Raw genomic sequence first — 18640 nt, 5'->3', positions numbered from 1 at the left:
TAGAGGCGTCCAAAAATATGGGTTCTTTGGGAAAGTTGAACTTAAATAAGCCAAAGAATCGATTGACCGATGTGTGAAACAAGTTAAAATGCGGTTCCCCCCAAAATTGGAGCTTTATGAAAGGTGCAAAAATGCAAAAATTCTATGCACATCGAGATTTCAAACATTTTAAAGTTTGTTGGCTTCAATACCGGAGTTTTCGGATAAGAAAATTTAAATTTAAATTTTATTTATTGCTAACCGATTCATTGGAAACTCGACTGTAGTGCCAACCTGCCATTGCATTGTTATTAATTATAAGTTCAGGCTTAACTATATACACTAAAAAAGTATTAACTACTCTATTATGGTTGTTTCCATACGACCGAGCCTATTTTGCGATTTATCTCTGATAATATAAGTGCAGCGATTTCTTGTTTATCCAATGGCATCCTACGAAAATATAGAAAGCATAAGTCACTCAAATACGAAAAGTTTTCTCCAACTGGTTTATGTTTTCCACGTACTTTGCAACCAAATCGCCACCTCCATCAATTTCTTCTTTCTTTGCTCTTCTTTGTGCATGCCGATTCGCCCGAGATACCTGTGTATCTTTGGTACTAATTAGTTGTGCTTGTTTACCTTCTTTTCCTTTTAAAATTGTTGATCGTGTTGGTTTCTAAAAATACATGGGAAATAATTTGGATTTACAATTGATTTACCATAACACAATGTTACGCAACGAGCTACAATTAACTTTCATCTACTAAGAGATTGAGTAAAACTGGGGTGGCATTGCGCACCTCGACTCGAAACGAGCAAACCATGCAAACTGTCATAAAAAAAGAGCTATCGAAAGGAGATACGCAATGAGACCCCTGAATTGTCCCCTTAAGAAATTGGTCATTATACAATCAAGCCATGTGGTGAATTTGGAATGGTAAAAAATAAAATAACAGTTTTTTTGTCAAAAGTGTGTGCCAGGTATGTAGGAAGGTTTTTCACTATGTACTACCAAATATTTTTTCGATGAATCCTGTGTTCTAATACGATTTCATGATGCTTTTTTAAAATTCTTAATTTGAGCCTACCTTTCCGCAATTGTCCAAAGTCAAAACTCCCGTTACACCTTACCTTAGATTTTTTCTTCTTCTTCTCGTACTGCAGTGAATCGTAATAGTTTGGTTTCTCCCGTCGAACCCTACCGGTTCTTCGTCGTTGAACCTGCGTTGATGCGGCCGCCAATTTACGAGCCTCGGCTGCCGATGGTTTGGTTTTCTTGCTTCCTTTCGGTCGACCCACAGTGGAAGTTGTAGTGTTTGGTACGTATGCTGCGTTCGCTTGACGGGCATTAAACGTAAATCCGCAGGGGCAGCGTTTTGAGGCAATGGCCACTTGCTGATCACAATTGGGACAATTTTTCAGTATCATCCTCGTCCTTACCATTGCCTTTCTGTGGAACGTAATATGTGTTTTTAATTTCAATGGCCCGATTAATATCTTTGTAACTGACACGAATAATGAATAAAGCACAATAAAGTACAATTACAATTACTGTTGTTCCATTGCGATTATTCATGTGTATAACAATGGACCCTTAAGCCATAAATTACATTATTACAACGTGATATATGCATGGAAAATGGAATGGAAAGGAATGGGGAAATAGTTTTTTTTATAATTGTATATAAAATAGTACCCAGAGGTGCCAAGAGCGTTGTAAATTTTAATTTTCATTTAACCTCTCAACCTTGGTAAAACCCTGTACATGGTAGACTCTCGTAGACAAATAAATTAGTGATTGGTAATTGATGCTTTATTGAAAACGGTAGCCTGCTTGTTATAATCAGACTAAGGAAAGTTACTTTTAGTAGCTACAATTCAGGATACAATATGCTGATATAAGAACATTTTAGGGATTTATAGAACGGATCGGATGGATGCCTGGAACGGAACATGAAAATTAAATAGAGGATCGACTATAGGAAAGCATTCCATATTATAGACCACAGGGGGTCTATACTACAGCGCAATTTAGTCAGGTTTTCACATTTCAACGACATAATGTATTTGAGTGTTTTATGTATATGCAGCAAGATTTTTTTTAAGACTCGCTGTGGTCTAGTGGCTAGTTTTAATCCCCAGCCATTTTTTTAGTTCATATTTCCTTACGTGCATGGGATACTTGTTTTTCAGATACTACGCCATTTAAACTTTAAAAGCGCAAGGCGATTTTTTAGAAAACGTCAAAAACATTATTTAAGTTTTAAAATTAAATTCATTATATTTGTATTTTCGGTTTGTTGTTTTGAAACATTTTTGCGCATTTAAGGGTTAATATGTTGGAAATTTTCTGTCAATAGCTGTTCTACTTTTCAACTTTCTAGATTTTACAATTTCTACTTACATGAATAACTGTTATTGCCAATTTCTATCCAGCTGAACTTCTTTTTCGATATTAAAGAAGACATTTATGACAAGCTTTAATTATAATACTATAAAAAGCCCAAAATCAGCGATTAAACATTATTTTTGCCACTAATCATTTTCGCAGAGCGGACCGGACAGACAACCGGGGGTCTGATGTTTTGGTTGTGTTTTCGTAGTGTAGATGCAGTCTCCTTTCTTCTGCTTGTCGTTTATGGAACTGTCAGTGTGGAACGCACCTATCTCTTTCTTTCCCTTGATTCTTCTTATGGCTGTCAGTGCGGAATTTTCTATAGAGCTTGCTGACGTTTGATCATCTTTCTCTTGTACGCGCACGAAATAAGGATTGCTGACGATGATCATCTTTCTCTTGCACGCGCACGGAGGAGATAGGATTTGTTTTCATCGGGAAACGCTTCCGAAGCGTTTCCCGATGAAAACAAATCCTATTCATTATGTGCGCGTGCAAGAGAAAGATGATCAAACGTCAGCAAGCTCTATGGATAGGATTTGTTTTCATCGGGAAACGCTTCGGAAGCGTTTCCCGATGAAAACAAATCCTATCCCCACCGTGCGCGTGCAAGAGAAAGATGATTAACGTCAGCAAGCTCTATGTTGGCTACGAAATGAACTGTGGTAGAGGTATTCAAGTGTCAGTACCGTGCAGACAACACATAAACAAAAATTTTGTATTTCACGCCCTTATGAAACATTTTTTGACACCACGCACGCTAAGATTATAGATAGTTAGAATCAATAGATGAGCGAAAGCACACGTTTAGAAAAGTACCTAATTTTACACGTAAAAAAAAAACCTTATATGTTTTATGAAAAGATATTTTAGTTACTAGATAAAGATTGTCGCTACTGTTCCCTTTGTTCTGCTGTCCGAAACATGTGTGGTACATACCTGTCAAATCGTATGGATTTTCCTTCTTTGACATTTAGCTCCCCTATCCTCGCCAGCAAAAGATGTTCCGGACAGCGACGACAGCGACAATCTTTATCTAGTAACTAAAATATCTTTTGTTTTATGGCAAAAAAAAAAAACATTCGAAAATACTTAGACTCTTCGACTCTTCATTATGCCACCTAATGAGTGATCCCATATCAAAAAGCTAATAACATTCATACACTTTTATAAGTCACATTTAAAGTCACATTTATTATTCAAGAATATATTTAAACAGGTGCATACTTATTCGAGGCATCAAAAGCAGTGCCCGAAAATTCAATGGTGAGAACGAAGTTAGGCGCGGCTTTTGCTGGTCGAAGACTGAGCGTAATTTTCACTTATGTAAGTTTTCTTACAGATAAATAGCACACATATTTCAACATTAGTAACCGGAGGAAACGGCCATATCAGCATGCTAAGATACGCGGTCCGACAAGTGGCCCGGAAGAGGCCACCTTTACAATATTATTTCGAGAGTTACCTTACGCTTCAAACAATGAAATAAAACTAAAAAATAAGCTGATTACAAGGGGGAAGACGCTGAGCACAATTCAATTTGTGTTCGTTTATTTTTTTGTGACTATTTGTGCCACCGTGTGCCATAAATTGTGCCTCACCTTAAGTGTGACATTTTGTCATTTTGACAATCCAAAAATGTTGGCAACACTTCTAAATGTCAACATCAACAAAAGGTGGGATGAAAAATATCAGAACATCAGAACGTCAAACACGCGAATGCTTGTTCGACGTAATTAATGCGACAAATCAACGGATTGAAAATCTTGCATAGGAAAATTTGACAAATGAGTGCCTTGGAGTTGGGTGATGTCTGACCGAGGGCCAGAGCGAGGCGAGGCCAGAGGTTCGATACTGGTGCTCTAGGAAAAGATAAATCGTCAGCAACAATGATCTGGATTGTAGCAGCGTCAACACATCCGGATGCCAAGAACATCACAAACATACTATTGGTATTATACCTTTTGTTTTATTCTTCGAATCCGGAACTAACCCGTTGTTGCAGTCGTAAACCAAGAAATTTAGCAATACGGCGGTTCATAAAAAGCTGTATTGGTTTGGTGACAAGAGAAGTAAACCAGAATTGGGTAAATGGATCAAAAATAGACATTCTAAAGAAAGATATTTGTGTTTTATACATTAAAATTTATGTTATTTCTTTCTATTTATGTTCCTTAAGCCGGTTCCCAATTAAGTAACTAACCTCCGCTGCATTAAGTAACACAATTATCCAAAAGTTACTTTAAGAGTACGCTTTTCGCTTGATCAGCTGATTGGTTACTTGAGTTACGTAATGCAACGGAAAGGCAATGGAAACAGCAGGATTCGACAGTTAGCCCATACATTTTCTGTCAAATCTAGCCGTTTCCAACACCATCCCGCTATGAATTGCGTTTGGGTCTCATGGAGGTCCATGCCAATATCAATAGACACGATTGAAATATTGTATTGTAAATACTTCGTTATTTCCAGTCCTGTTGATCAAATTGAATTTTATGATGCCTGCTGCTGCCGTCAAATGGAGATACCGCGAGACTGCCGTGAATATTTATTTACATGTGCTGTGCGCGGTTTCTTTTGGCAAGGTTGCCGGTATTTTATGTCCTGATCATTCAAATGTCAAAAGTGTGCCAAGTGTGCCGCATTGAGTGCCACACTTATGAATCAAAACCTTTAAATGTGTGCTTGGAACATTGTGCTCAGCGTCCCACCCCTTGGCTGATTAGTATTCTATTAAATTTAAAAAGAAAATATGGAAAACGGTAATAGTTTGGGAGGTTCTTTTTGGGGCAAAATAAAATATTATTTTCTGAATGTAAAAATCACACTCTTTTTACCCCAGTGTGACCATTTGGATTTGACAGTTGTAAAATTTTATTTTGAAAGTTCACACTTTTAATTTTAGAGTGGCATGCCACTTTTGAAACATCATTTACGCAAAAGTTAATGCACTTTTATTTTAAACATACGCAACTCTCTACGAAAAAGAACCAACGCAATTTTTTATTTTAACCAATGGTTTTTTTAATTTCATTAATGATTTTTCTTTCTGTGTATGGTCAAAACCGTAGCCACTATGAATTGATTTAAATGCGTATAGTCAAAACGTTATCAGACAACAATACGATTATGGTTCAGTACCATAATCATTATGGTTCAACGTGGAACGTAAACAGTTCTAATAATGGTTTGGCTATCGTTTGATTTATGCGGGCTCTTCCGTTTGTTGTCATAGAATGAGGAGTAAATAAACTACTCAACAAGGACAAAAGATATTTTAGTTACTAGATAAAGATTGTCGCTTCGGTTCCCTTTGTTCTGCTGTCCGGAACATGTTAGGTACCAAGCTGTCAGATCGTATCGATTTTCCTTCTTTGACATTTAGCTGCCCTATCCTCGCCAGCAAAAGATGTTCCGGACAGCGACGACAGCTACAATCTTTATCTGGTAACTAAAATATCTTTTACAAGGGCAGTAAAGTGTGAGAACCCTCCAAACAGCTTTTCAAACATTTCCTATTCCACATTTCGACATTTTCATAAGTCGATGGTCCCTTCAATATCAACTCATGGAGGATTGACTGTATTCGTACCACGGTAACCCACTTTTGAGTAATTTTGGTTTTAAATGCGGATTTCGAGTAAATGAAAATAATATAGGTATTGTGAGCACTTTCACAGCAAGACACTCTTTATTAAGTGATAAAGCGTGTAGTCTGAATACGCTATGAGGTGGATATTTGGTTCAGTGTATGTATTACAAAAATAAATTTTCTGAAGGGCTACTGACCTTCACGTTGTCAAACTGAGGTCAACCCAAGTTCAGTTTTTCTCAATTTTCTCCAGGTTTAGGTGGTTTCAAGTTTTGTGATCCGGTCAGTTCTGTAAGGATAACTAAATTAAGAGTAAAATAGCCAGACACTTGATACAAACCATGGCTGCTAAATATCGTATTGTTATGGTCCGCCACGGCGAATCTGAGTGGAACCAGAAGAACCTGTTTTGCGGTTGGTTCGATGCCAATCTTAGTGATAAGGGTAAGTGGCTCTCGTCTATCAGGATGAAAGTGAAATTTGCATCATTTGCCATGACCTTTGCGTTCTCTAAGTAAATTCATACATAGCTATAACGGTTTTATAGGAAATCGCAAGATAATGAAATGATGTAACAAGAATATTCGAATCGTTATTGCACTAGACCATGGTGCTATAATGTTTGCTCCAACTATTAAATTTCTCATTCGGGTGTTTCTCATAACTCAGTTTTAGGATATCCGGAGCTTCCCAGATTAATTCAACTCTCAAGATTTTTTTTTCGTATATTACCTACTTTCATGTGTGTTCTACTTATTCAAAAAACAGTCCGGTAAAAACCCAGGGTCATTGCGAGGTCGCACCAGTGCGCTACCATATTAATAAATTAACAAATACCTTTCTGTGCTTTTTTTTACAAATTGATAACAACCAAAAAACTATGATTTTTTCATTTGATTTATTGATGTAATCAACATAACATGCAATAGAACCAATTCAATCATTTCATACAGTAAAAAATGCAATTTCGTTGTGCATGGTCACGTCAATATAATCGGTATTCCACAAATAATCCTCCGGTTGTACCCTTTGTATACGTACCATAATATAATTCTCTATTCCTTTAGGTAAGGATGAAGCATTGGCTGCAGGAAAAGCGGTGAAGGAAGCTGGATTGAAATTCGACGTTGCTCACACTTCTCTTCTGACGCGCGCTCAGGTCACCTTGAATTCCATTCTGACCGAATCTGGCCAAACCGGAATACCGATTGAGAAAACCTGGCGCCTCAATGAGCGCCACTATGGTGGTCTAACTGGCCTGAACAAATCTGAAACTGCCGCAAAGTATGGAGAAGATCAAGTGCTGATCTGGCGCCGAAGCTTCGACGTTCCACCACCGAACATGGAACCGGATCATGCTTATTATGATGCTATTGTAAAGGACGAACGCTACAAGGGTGACCCAAAACCCGAAGAATTTCCCATGGCTGAATCGCTGAAGCTCACCATTGCGCGTACGCTGCCATACTGGAACGACGTTATCATTCCGCAACTCAAGGCCGGTAAGAATATCATCATTGCTGCCCACGGAAACAGTCTACGTGGTATTGTCAAGCATCTGGATGAGCTGACTGATGAGGCCATCATGGGACTGAATCTGCCAACCGGTATTCCGTTCGTGTATGAATTGGATGAAAATCTCAAGCCGGTGGTTTCCATGAAGTTCCTCGGCGATGAGGAAACCGTACGTAAAGCCATCGAGTCCGTTGCTAACCAGGGTAAGGCTAAGTAAGTCAGTTTGGCGGTAAACTAAAGTCATTAGATCAATATTATATATTAAGCGGAAATTGATTGATCATTCAAACAGTATCCAATGATAAGAAACTCATAAACACTGTACTGTTAAGAAAAAATAATGAATGAAACATGCAATGACAAGGCATTGAATAAATACGCGTTCATCAAATTTAAAATCAAGATTTTTTTTTACAATAAAAAGAATTTAATGCCGAAACCATCCTTAACTGTGCAGCTCGGATCACAACCAAATCCAGCCAAGTTTTTTTTACCTTGTACATCAGATATCTCGTATACGTATATATTTGCGTAGCGTTCCTGAACTTACTCTATATGCAAATGCGGTTGTAATACCCTGCATTACAGCATTATCAGTAGGTAGGTATATAGCTTCTCACGCATTGGAAAACAAAAAATAGGAAGAAAAATTACGTCGTACATATTCAAAAAGCGATCCCAAAATATTGAGATAAAATCTACTGAAATCAGTAAAGCTTGATACAGTGTTGACCCGATTTTGTCTACTCTCGATTTTATCATGTTTCCGATCCGATTTTCATGAAATAACTTTCACTGCCTGTTGTTTATTATAAATGACTTCTGATTACCAGTAAAGGATTCTGTAAGAAGCTCTTGTTTACAAAAGCAGTTTCGCCCTTTTGAAATGTTGGTGCCGAAGTGAGACTTTACTAAGGTGACGCAGATCAGCACTGCATACGCGTTGCGTTGCATACGAACCTCGATTCAGACCCTACACGACGGAAAAAGTTTGACAAACTCTTGATTATTGAAGAAAAAGATTGATCGTGTGAGTGCGAACCCAAAATATTGAAGTAAATATTGAGGGAAATCAGAAAAGTTTGATATTCTTTTCAATATTTCCCCTCATCTCCCCCCGCAGTTTGCCCACAGGAGTCGATGACGGTTGAGTGTGGGCGTGTTTTGTGCGTTATACCGCTATTTGATTCATATTAGTTCAAGAAAAAATTGAGTTTTTCTTCAGCTACGGCCATGCCGGCTAATCAGTGAAAATATTGAAGAAAAGTTTGATGAAAAGTTTGACGAAAAAAGTATTGTCAATATATGCCTCGTGTAAGGTCTGCTTTATATGTCGTTTTCGTTTTTGCGGTGTAGCTGCACCGGGTGTACACTTTCTGCACTGAAATTGTTCGTTTTTGCTTTTCGCTCTACACTCAAACCCCACTTTTTCGTGCACCGTACGGAAAGTGTAGCACGCATAAAATCGAGAGTGTAGCTTGTTCGAATGGTGGTGTTACCAATACAGCCGCATGCCACGTGTTTGTTGCTGTCAAATTCTGTTTTGTTTTGGCTTCGGTTTTGATGTACCGGGTGCGCGTTGGAGTTAGATTTTTTTAATAAAGTGGGAATGGTAATTGCGCGTTTTAATTCTATTTATCTAATACAAAATAAATAAAAATGTTGTTTTATGTATGTCATAAGAGAAGGATAATTAAAAACAGTGAAGGACATTTACTAATCGATTAGTTTATAAAAGTTAGGCGATGAATCAAGGCAAAAGAAATTGCTTACATTCAACCAGTTGTATTGTATACTAATTCATGTTCCTGCTATTAAATTTTATCTTTCGTTACCTTGACCATCGGTTTGAATATATTATTAGTCATGAAATTATTCTAATAAACAAGTTTTTTTGTGGAACTTGAAAATAGTTCCAAAATTTTGAACCAACATCAGAACTTGTTCTTCGAAGTATCTTTTGGAAAAATCAACTAGCTTGAGGTGAAGAATCATTCCATAAACTCTTTTGAATTCCAAGTTTTTGGTATTTGCAAAGGATTTTTACAACCTTTTCAGATTTTGAATATTCAGCTTTGATCTATTAAGATTTTGTTAATTTTTATTATCTTATAGAATCTAATGACTTAATAGCAATAATTACAGCACAGACAAACAGACGTAACAGCTTGAACATTTTTCTGAAAAATCCATCGCTCAACTACTCTACCACCATCTTGCGAGCATGTTACACGAAACGATGTTTCGTATGACATCGTCACCAGAAGGCGCTGGAGTGAAATGTCAAACCCGAAGGATTACGACACTAGCGCCTCTAATTGTGAATTGGGCAATCAATCAAATTCAAATGGATCGTTGAAGCCATGGTCGATGGTAATTTTTCTAGTGTTACGTCTGTTTGTCTGTGATTACAGTCTTGCTTTGCTAGCTCACATTTTATTACATAGGCCACCTTTTAGTTGAGCCTTTGCTGGTTAATCCATGGAATTGAAAACGTAGTTGAGCATATTTAGCATAATTGAACATAATTTGTGAATTGTAATGTTTGAGTCGCAGTACATATGTTCAAATGGCTGACAGGTCACCTCTTAGAAATAAAATTCATTAGATGAGGCGATGTGTTATAGCCTATTCAGATTACGCCATTAATCTTAATAAATATCGTGTACAAGTGGAATTGAAAATTGAATGTATGTGGATGGGCATCAAGTTGCTCTTTATCATATTTATTATAATAAATGGCGTAATTTTAAACGGCTATTAGCTCAATCAGCATATCACGAATGTACATGTATAACAAGATTAGTTTAGAATCGAGCTTAGAATGTATAAACTGATTCGAGCTTTTTTAATTCGTTTAATAAATATCTTTGCAAAGCAATATTTTATAAAACTGGAAAACTTTGGAAACCAATTTCATTTATAACACATTCTATTTTCCACTTAATTTGTGAGTGCTAAGAAAAATGTATGTCTCTTACGAACCGAAGTTCGCCGCATTGTTATATAATAGCAAATTAAAGATTAGTACAAACAAACGTTTCCCTAAGAATCCAACATTCTTCTCAAAAACCTGAAATGGCCCAAATGAAAACCCAAAAATCAATCTACTTGTAGTTTTGTATTGTGATTAATTGGAATATGCTTTTGCATATTTTAATACTTCCATCAGAAACAAAGAAGCTCTTAATGAATCATTGGCCGTGAAATTTTGCAATATTTGATTCGTTTTTAAATATCATGCATCGTTTTCATGATCTGTTAGACAGTGAGTACTGTGTTCAGCTTTAGATGATCGATGCAATTAAACAGAAAGTAAAAGTAAAATGTCTATAAGAGTGACACTATTCATACAATTTCAATTTAATCCCAACAAGAATGATTGGAATAACATACATATTTCAAAGCAGGCAGCAAGAACAAAAACAAATATGACCGAAGCATGGAAGATGACCGATGTCACACATACTTTCGCAATCTTATTGGGACTGCACTGAAAATGTTCGTTTATGTGGTGCAAAATTATGCACTTTCCGGTGTAGCTACACCACAAAAACGAAAACGACATTAGTAAAGTCTAGCTCATGGGTACGCTCTCGCTAATGGAACGTACACACGGTCAAGCAGTTTGACCAACATTGACTCCACCTCTCGTTTGTTCCAACATCCATCAAGTTTTACCAACAGCGGCACGAACAATCAATTTATTCGACCAACAATATTACACACGAACGACCGGAGCGCTAACTTGAGCATCAACCATAAAAAAATATATGGGGGTTTGTGCAACTTCACTACAAATGCTCAAACATGTTCGGCGAACCTTGACTCCACCCCCGACAACTCAAACCAAAATCAAACCGTTTTAATTTTTTCCAACCGAGCCGCCAACTGTCAAATGGTTGTTCGAACAACTTCACACACGTTCCAACAAAGCAGCAACCGAAGCGTTTTCTTGGGGGTGGAGTCAATGTTCGTCGAACTGCTTGACTGGTGTGTACGTAGCATAAGACTTATGAGCGGAGCAGAATGGATACGTTTGCGTGCGTTTTGACAGTTTTTCCATGGGAAAACTGTCAAAACGCACGCAAACGTATTCATTCTACTCCAGCTCTTTAAGAGCCCCGCGCACATAGGATACGTTTGCGTTGCGTTTGACACATTTCCCATGGGAAAACTGTCAAACGCAACGCAAACGTATGCTATGTGTGGGGCTCTTAAAGAGTCTTGATAGTTTTCATCTGAGAGTTTTCATCACCTTGATATATGTTCCATTGATTTTAAGGACTCATCCCAATGAGAATAAATAGAAGGTGAGGTAGAGGACCAAATGCAAGTGTATTAGTGGATGATGGAAAATGTAAACAGCAAATGGTGACGTATATTTGCACGGCTTCATGAGAGCTCGTTCGAATGTAGTAGTGAAAGCTTTTTCGCCATACACGAAAGGCACGCGCACAATATATTGATTTCCATACCTTAGTATTTATTTACATTGGACTCATCCCACACTCAAATAAATCTATGAGGAAATTTCATCAGATTACCCGCATAAATCTAAACCATAACTGAAGAATTTCTCAGATCATCCATGACCATTAAAAACAAAAAAACTACTGTTCTAATTACTGTTCATTCAAATGATAAACCAACCTCATCATAAATCATCATTACAGCATGTTCTATTGTATTTGGTCAAACAACTACATGGGTAATGGGCGGTTAAGTATAATTACTGTATAAAAAGACGCATTTTTCAGTACATTTTTATTCATACACAGTATGTAATATGGTCCACTTACAATCGTTGTTTTTGAGGAAAACAATATGGATTGTAATATCTCGCATAAATGAAAACAATATGCTGTGATGTTGTTACTATTCATATGAACTATATGATATTGTTACTAATTATATAGTTGTCGATTTAAAGTAAAGACCATACGTTTGTCTATCAATAATATTATACAAACCCTTTAACCTACGACACCATGTGTAATAATTTCACAAATTACTGTTTCTTTATAATGTATTACATTCCGTGTTTAATTTTCTTTTAGAAGAAAAAGATAATGGACAATTATTGGTTGATAACAGATATAGTCACAATATACAATATAACTATGAAACGAAAATGTATTCTCCGACGATAAAATTATTTCCCTTCGATTGCACACATACACTGCACTCTCATATCATCCAATGATAAAAATTCGATAGCCGTTAAAATTTTGCAATAAGTTTGCGTATTTTTTAGAAACGGAAGAATTATTTTTCCGTGCGGTAGTCGAGGTGGTGGTCATGTTTATTTCAGGTGCAAAAAAAGCTGGTGCTTAGTTTTTTTTTGCACAGTTTCTCGTTGGATTTGTGTTATATGGATTTTTTTGCACCAATAAAATCAGGTTTGTAACACAATTCTTTAATTTACTTACTTTGAAATAAATTAAATTCTTCATGAATAATAAATATGAAATGACTTTGCAGTTCCCGAGGCAGATCCAACAGTTCGAAATGGCGCGTTTCAATGAAACCCTGAAGGGAAACTTGAAGGAAGGTTCCAAAATGAAATGATAACAGGTGAGTTTTTGTTTTAAACCTGCATCACACCATTCAATTTTATTATAATTGTTTATTTTCTTGCAGACAACTCCGTATTTCTGGGAAAGAATGCAGTTTCCGGCGAGGTTTCCGGACAGCATCATCGAAAAGTATCCTTAAAGTTATGGCTTCTTCTTTGTACCTAGCTGGAGATATTTTTAGAAACGAGTGATGAAATAACTGAATAAAGGATAATTAAAATGTTATTTATTGTGTATTAATCAAATTATTGAGTAAAATTATTAATCGCTTCTTCTGGTGATGAACGATAAGGGATACGGAGCGATGATTTTTTTTACCATATCATTCAACTGTTCATATATTACAATCCATATTGTTTTCCTCAAAAACAACGATTGTAAGTGGACCATATTACATACTGTGTATGAATAAAAATGTACTGAAAAATGCGTCTTTTTATACAGTAATTATACTTAACCGCCCATTACCCATGTAGTTGTTTGACCAAATACAATAGAACATGCTGTAATGATGATTTATGGTGAGGTTGGTTTATCATTTGAATGAACAGTAATTAGAACAGTAGTTTTTTTGTTTTAATGGTCATGGATGATCTGAGAAATTCTTCAGTTATGGTTTAGATTTATGCGGGATATGAACAGTTGAATGATATGGTAAAAAAAATCATCGCTCCGTATCCCTTATCGTTCATCACCAGAAGAAGCGATTAATAATTTTACTCAATAATTTGATTAATACACAATAAATAACATTTTAATTATCCTTTATTCAGTTATTTCATCACTCGTTTCTAAAAATATCTCCAGCTAGGTACAAAGAAGAAGCCATAACTTTAAGGATACTTTTCGATGATGCTGTCCGGAAACCTCGCCGGAAACTGCATTCTTTCCCAGAAATACGGAGTTGTCTGCAAGAAAATAGAAGAAAATAAACAATTATAATAAAATTGAATGGTGTGATGCAGGTTTAAAACAAAAACTCACCTGTTATCATTTCATTTTGGAACCTTCCTTCAAGTTTCCCTTCAGGGTTTCATTGAAACGCGCCATTTCGAACTGTTGGATCTGCCTCGGGAACTGCAAAGTCATTTCATATTTATTATTCATGAAGAATTTAATTTATTTCAAAGTAAGTAAATTAAAGAATTGTGTTAAGCCCTCAGTACACTGTTTGTCATGATGACAAATATTTGTCAAGTTTATCCGGATATCTGTCAGACTGACCAGAAATCGACATGGATATCAGGCTGACTTGACAAATATTTGTCATTATGACAAACAGTGTACTGATAGCTTTACAAACCTGATTTTATTGGTGCAAAAAAATCCATATAACACAAATCCAACGAGAAACTGTGCAAAAAAAACTAAGCACCAGCTTTTTGACGTAAACTACGTCTAAGGGGAAGACTCAGATACAGGGTGTAAAACCGGAATTTCCAAATTCGAGACCGTCACGAAATTAGGATAGATTTCAAACGCTAATAGCGTCTTTATCTTTCGATGGATTTTCGACATTTGCTTATCAATCGATTCAGAAACGCTCCAGCAATTTGCCAATTCTATTGATACTATTGATTATCAACGTTAAACTATTGAAAATGTTGTTTCTTTCCAAACCGGGTAAAAAATTCAATTCCGTTCATAAATCCCCAACACGGACATCAGATTGCAGTAAGGTACGGGCCTTTTGATCAACTGCTTCGTTTTCCCTGTGTAGAAAAAGCCCCGTGTTTCGTGTGCGCGCGTCATTTTCATTCTGGATGTCACAGCGAGCGGACCAGGGCGAAATTTTTTTCGGTTGGTGGTGGTGGCGGTCGTGGAAGCAGCAGCACATCATTTTCATCCGTGTCCCATCTTCGGCGGATCTGGTAATCGACGGCGTTCGTTGAGCCGAATCATCGAATGGCGGTCGCGCAGCCCAGTGGCTGGTGTTAATAAGGCACATAAATGGCAATTAATCGGTTCTTTTCAGGACCATCATTATATTTGGGAGGAAGGTTAAGTTGAAATAATTTTCCTAAAGTGCAACCGTTAGAAACTGGAAAATTCTTCGGTGAAATTTTCTAGCGTAATTCGGAGTTGTATGATTTTAGTGATTGAGAATGTTGATATTAGACGAGCTTTCTTCATAGAACAAAGCATAATTGTTTGGCATCGGTAGCGGAATCATCGGTAGCATCGGTAGTAGAATTAGTGCCGGCCCGAGCATAGGCTGTCATCGGAAGATTGCTACAGCAATTTATTCACTAATGTTGCGTTTGCAACGATTTGGTTGTTGTCGACACAACATGAAATTTTCCCGCGAGACTCTAATTTTGTATTTTTCCTGTTGATGATTGAAAAAGAAATCGGTTCCGAGATGAACTTTATTCAAAGCGCAACGCTAACGTCGGTAGTTGAATCCCAAGCAAGTACCGGAAGGAGACCATGCAAACAATTGATTCGCACTATGACTGAAGAAAATTGTATGGCGTCAGTATTGATGTTTGCTACAGATTTTTTGACGTAAACTACGTCTAAGGAGAAGACTCAGATACAGGGCTTAAAACGGAAATTTCCAAATTCGAGACTGTCACAAAAATTAGGATAGATTTCAAACGCTAATACAGTCAAACCTCCATGAGTCGATGTTCTATGACTCGATATCGACACATGGAAGCAAATCATGCCATATTAAAAAATTCAAACAGCTTTCCAAAGATTTGCTATTCCTCATCTCGATATTTCCATGAGTCGATGGTCCCTTCAATATCGACTCATGGAGGTTTGACTGTAGCGTCTTTATCTTCGATGGATTTTAGACATTTGCTTATTAATCGATTCGGAAACCCTTCAACAATTTGCCAATTCTATTGATACTATAGATTATCATTAATGCTTAATTTTTTTTCTACAACAAATATGATTTTGAAAAAGTATCACCGGCGCGTGCTTACTCGCAATCTACATGCTGATACATTTACAGTTACATCAAACAACTGAAAACCGAAATACGCCACTCCAAAATTGCGAGGTGACAATGTTAGAAAGAGACAAAAGATATGAAAAATAACACGGTGTGTAGTGCCTCCTCGAGTCACCTTAAGGGAAGATCCTTTAATTACGTAACGCATTGGGCATTTTCAACCCCCCCTATGACACACTTTTTGTATGAAGCATCTAAAAATTATGTATGAGTCGTCACACTTCGCCCAACCCCCCTCCCCCCTCAAAGCGTAACGTAATTTGTGGACGCTCCCAAGAGCCACTTTCATTGATGGTAGCCGATCGTTAGTACTTCATATCAAATATCATATCATATCATAGCATATCAAAGAATATTGTGGCCAAATTTCAAAAAATTTGGTCAACAAAAACCCCCCTGACAATAATAGAACAAAACCTGCCAAAGCCGTCATTCCCCCTATTTCAGACAAGAAAATTTAATCTGAACGCTGCTAATGTTGATGACGACGACCCCGCGACCCACACCATCACCGGGAATAAAATTTCCGGTAGGAGCTCCGCCGATGCCGAAGGTGGTACCACGGTCTGCTCTCCGCGACATCTCGAACGAAATGGTTCGCACGCGCGGAAGAGCTGCTTTCTTGTAATCAATAAAGTTGAACCTGTAGCCACGCCCCTTTGGTGAGTGTGTGACGGTTACACAATATTTGCATTCATACCGGACAACAAAGAGGCGGGACTAATGAGCCATCTTCATTGATTATAAGAAAACTGCTCTACCGCGCGCGCGAGGCATTTCATTTCATTTCCAGCATCGGCAGAGTTGCCGAGCGAATTCCAGCTTGTGTCGTGGATCATGTGGTCGTCGTCGACATATTTGAAATTAATCGGTTCTTCTCAGGGCCACCATTCTACACAAAGGAAGATTGAGGCGAGGCGAATTTTATTCAAAGTGAAAATAAACCGCTTGGCGACGCCATAAAGTTGCCTGCCGTCCGTAGCAGAATCACGAGCGCGCATAGGAGCGCAATTCTTAGGTGCTGCAAATATGCATTCGTATGGATGGCGTCAGTTGTTGCCAAGTGAATTTTTCTCTCAAGATAATGATTTTTCAGAATCACCATTTTACACAAAAGAATTAATTTGCCAGCATTTTTTTTTACGTAAACTACGTCTAAGGGGAAGACTCAGATACAGGGTGTAAAACGGAAATTTCCAAATTCGAGACCGTCACGAAATTAGGATAGATTCCAAACGCTAATAGCGTCTTTATATTTCGATGGATTTTTAATCACTAACTCTGCAGAAGTCAAATGATGGATTGAATCTAATGAATTTTTGCGTTACTGCTGCCGATTTAACGCAACAATCTCATGAATTTACTCTCAGTCAAACCAAATTCCTCCAATGAAAAATTTAATGCCCTGAAAAGGACAGATTTCAGATCATGCGGATTCCCAATCACCAACACAACAGCAACCATTCGATAGTCAGAATATCACAAGAGTATTTCACTTAAATGCAGATGCTGGCTCTATGCTTTTACCGCTACACTGCAACATATTGCCATCGTTGGATTTTATGTTTTGAGTATTGCTCGAAACCAGTATTGCTTCAAAAGTAATCAAAAGAACAATTTTGTAATATTCATGAATGATGAGACTTGCTAGGTTCTTCATTTCACCAAACAGTTTTACGTAGTTTACGTCGGGCGGTCGTGTCATGTACACAACCCTTATGATTTTTTGCACCTGAAATAAACATGACCACCACCTCGACTACTGCACGGAAAAATAATTCTTCTGTTTCTAAAAAATACGCAAACTTATTGCAAAATTTTAACGGCTATCGAATTTTTATCATTGGATGATATGAGAGTGCAGTGTATGTGTGCAATCGAAGGGAAATAATTTTATCGTCGGAGAATACATTTTCGTTTCATAGTTATATTGTATATTGTGACTATATCTGTTATCAACCAATAATTGTCCATTATCTTTTTCTTCTAAAAGAAAACTAAACACGGAATGTAATACATTATAAAGAAACAGTAATTTGTGAAATTATTACACATGGTGTCGTAGGTTAAAGGGTTTGTATAATATTATTGATAGACAAACGTATGGTCTTTACTTTAAATCGACAACTATATAATTAGTAACAATATCATATAGTTCATATGAATAGTAACAACATCACAGCATATTGTTTTCATTTATGCGGGTAATCATTTAAGATGTACCATTTGTTCACCCCATTCGCTTTATAGAGATCCCTATACACATTATGTGTAGACCATTTAAGAAAAACAATGATTAGTTCAGATTGCTGTTACGTGTTATTTTCTAATAATAGATATATAGTTTGCACTATAGATAGTGGAATATATAGATGAGCGAAAATAAATCCTCTGTCTCCAAACGAACTGTCAAACGTGTCTCCAAACGAGCATGACGTCACGATTTCAATGGAAACGTTAAGGGCTGTGACGTCATATACTAAAGACACACTGGTGGTACAAGGACCGTGGTATACCACGGTTATATACCCTAGTACATATTGTACCATGGTTTTCCACGTTGTACCAGCATGGTACAAGGCGACACACCTGTGGTACAACTTGTACCA

The 18640-nt window shown here is 37.1% G+C and overlaps 2 protein-coding genes and 2 long non-coding RNA genes across 4 annotated transcripts; 2 read left to right on the top strand and 2 right to left on the bottom strand.

The window, feature by feature from the left end:
- Positions 1 to 225: 225 nt before the first annotated feature.
- On the bottom strand, positions 226 to 2657 carry LOC134206302 (UPF0547 protein C16orf87 homolog). The gene is made up of 4 exons (XM_062682008.1): positions 2387 to 2657; positions 1114 to 1432; positions 507 to 658; positions 226 to 432 (listed from the first exon to the last, which is right to left on the bottom strand). The coding sequence occupies exons 2-4, from the start codon at positions 1423 to 1425 to the stop codon at positions 345 to 347; spliced, it is 552 nt and encodes a 183-aa protein (XP_062537992.1). The 5' UTR covers positions 1426 to 1432; positions 2387 to 2657; the 3' UTR covers positions 226 to 344.
- A 3510-nt stretch (positions 2658 to 6167) lies between these two features.
- Positions 6168 to 7886, top strand: LOC134205119 (phosphoglycerate mutase 2-like). The gene is made up of 2 exons (XM_062680063.1): positions 6168 to 6413; positions 7037 to 7886. The coding sequence occupies exons 1-2, from the start codon at positions 6311 to 6313 to the stop codon at positions 7699 to 7701; spliced, it is 768 nt and encodes a 255-aa protein (XP_062536047.1). The 5' UTR covers positions 6168 to 6310; the 3' UTR covers positions 7702 to 7886.
- Positions 7887 to 12713: 4827 nt separating this feature from the next.
- On the top strand, positions 12714 to 13278 carry LOC134206297 (uncharacterized). The gene is made up of 3 exons (XR_009978264.1): positions 12714 to 12886; positions 12969 to 13061; positions 13128 to 13278. It is a non-coding gene; the product is annotated as an uncharacterized LOC134206297 (long non-coding RNA).
- Positions 13279 to 13820: 542 nt separating this feature from the next.
- On the bottom strand, positions 13821 to 14443 carry LOC134206290 (uncharacterized). Its single transcript, XR_009978263.1, has 3 exons — positions 14367 to 14443; positions 14048 to 14140; positions 13821 to 13971 (listed from the first exon to the last, which is right to left on the bottom strand). It is a non-coding gene; the product is annotated as an uncharacterized LOC134206290 (long non-coding RNA).
- Between the last annotated feature and the right edge of the window lie 4197 nt (positions 14444 to 18640).

This window comes from Armigeres subalbatus, chromosome 1, assembly GCF_024139115.2.
Source record: "Armigeres subalbatus isolate Guangzhou_Male chromosome 1, GZ_Asu_2, whole genome shotgun sequence".
NCBI classification, from domain to species: Eukaryota; Metazoa; Arthropoda; class Insecta; order Diptera; family Culicidae; genus Armigeres; species Armigeres subalbatus.
Note: the sequence above shows the minus strand (reverse complement) of the source record. Positions and strands in the feature narration are given on the sequence as shown.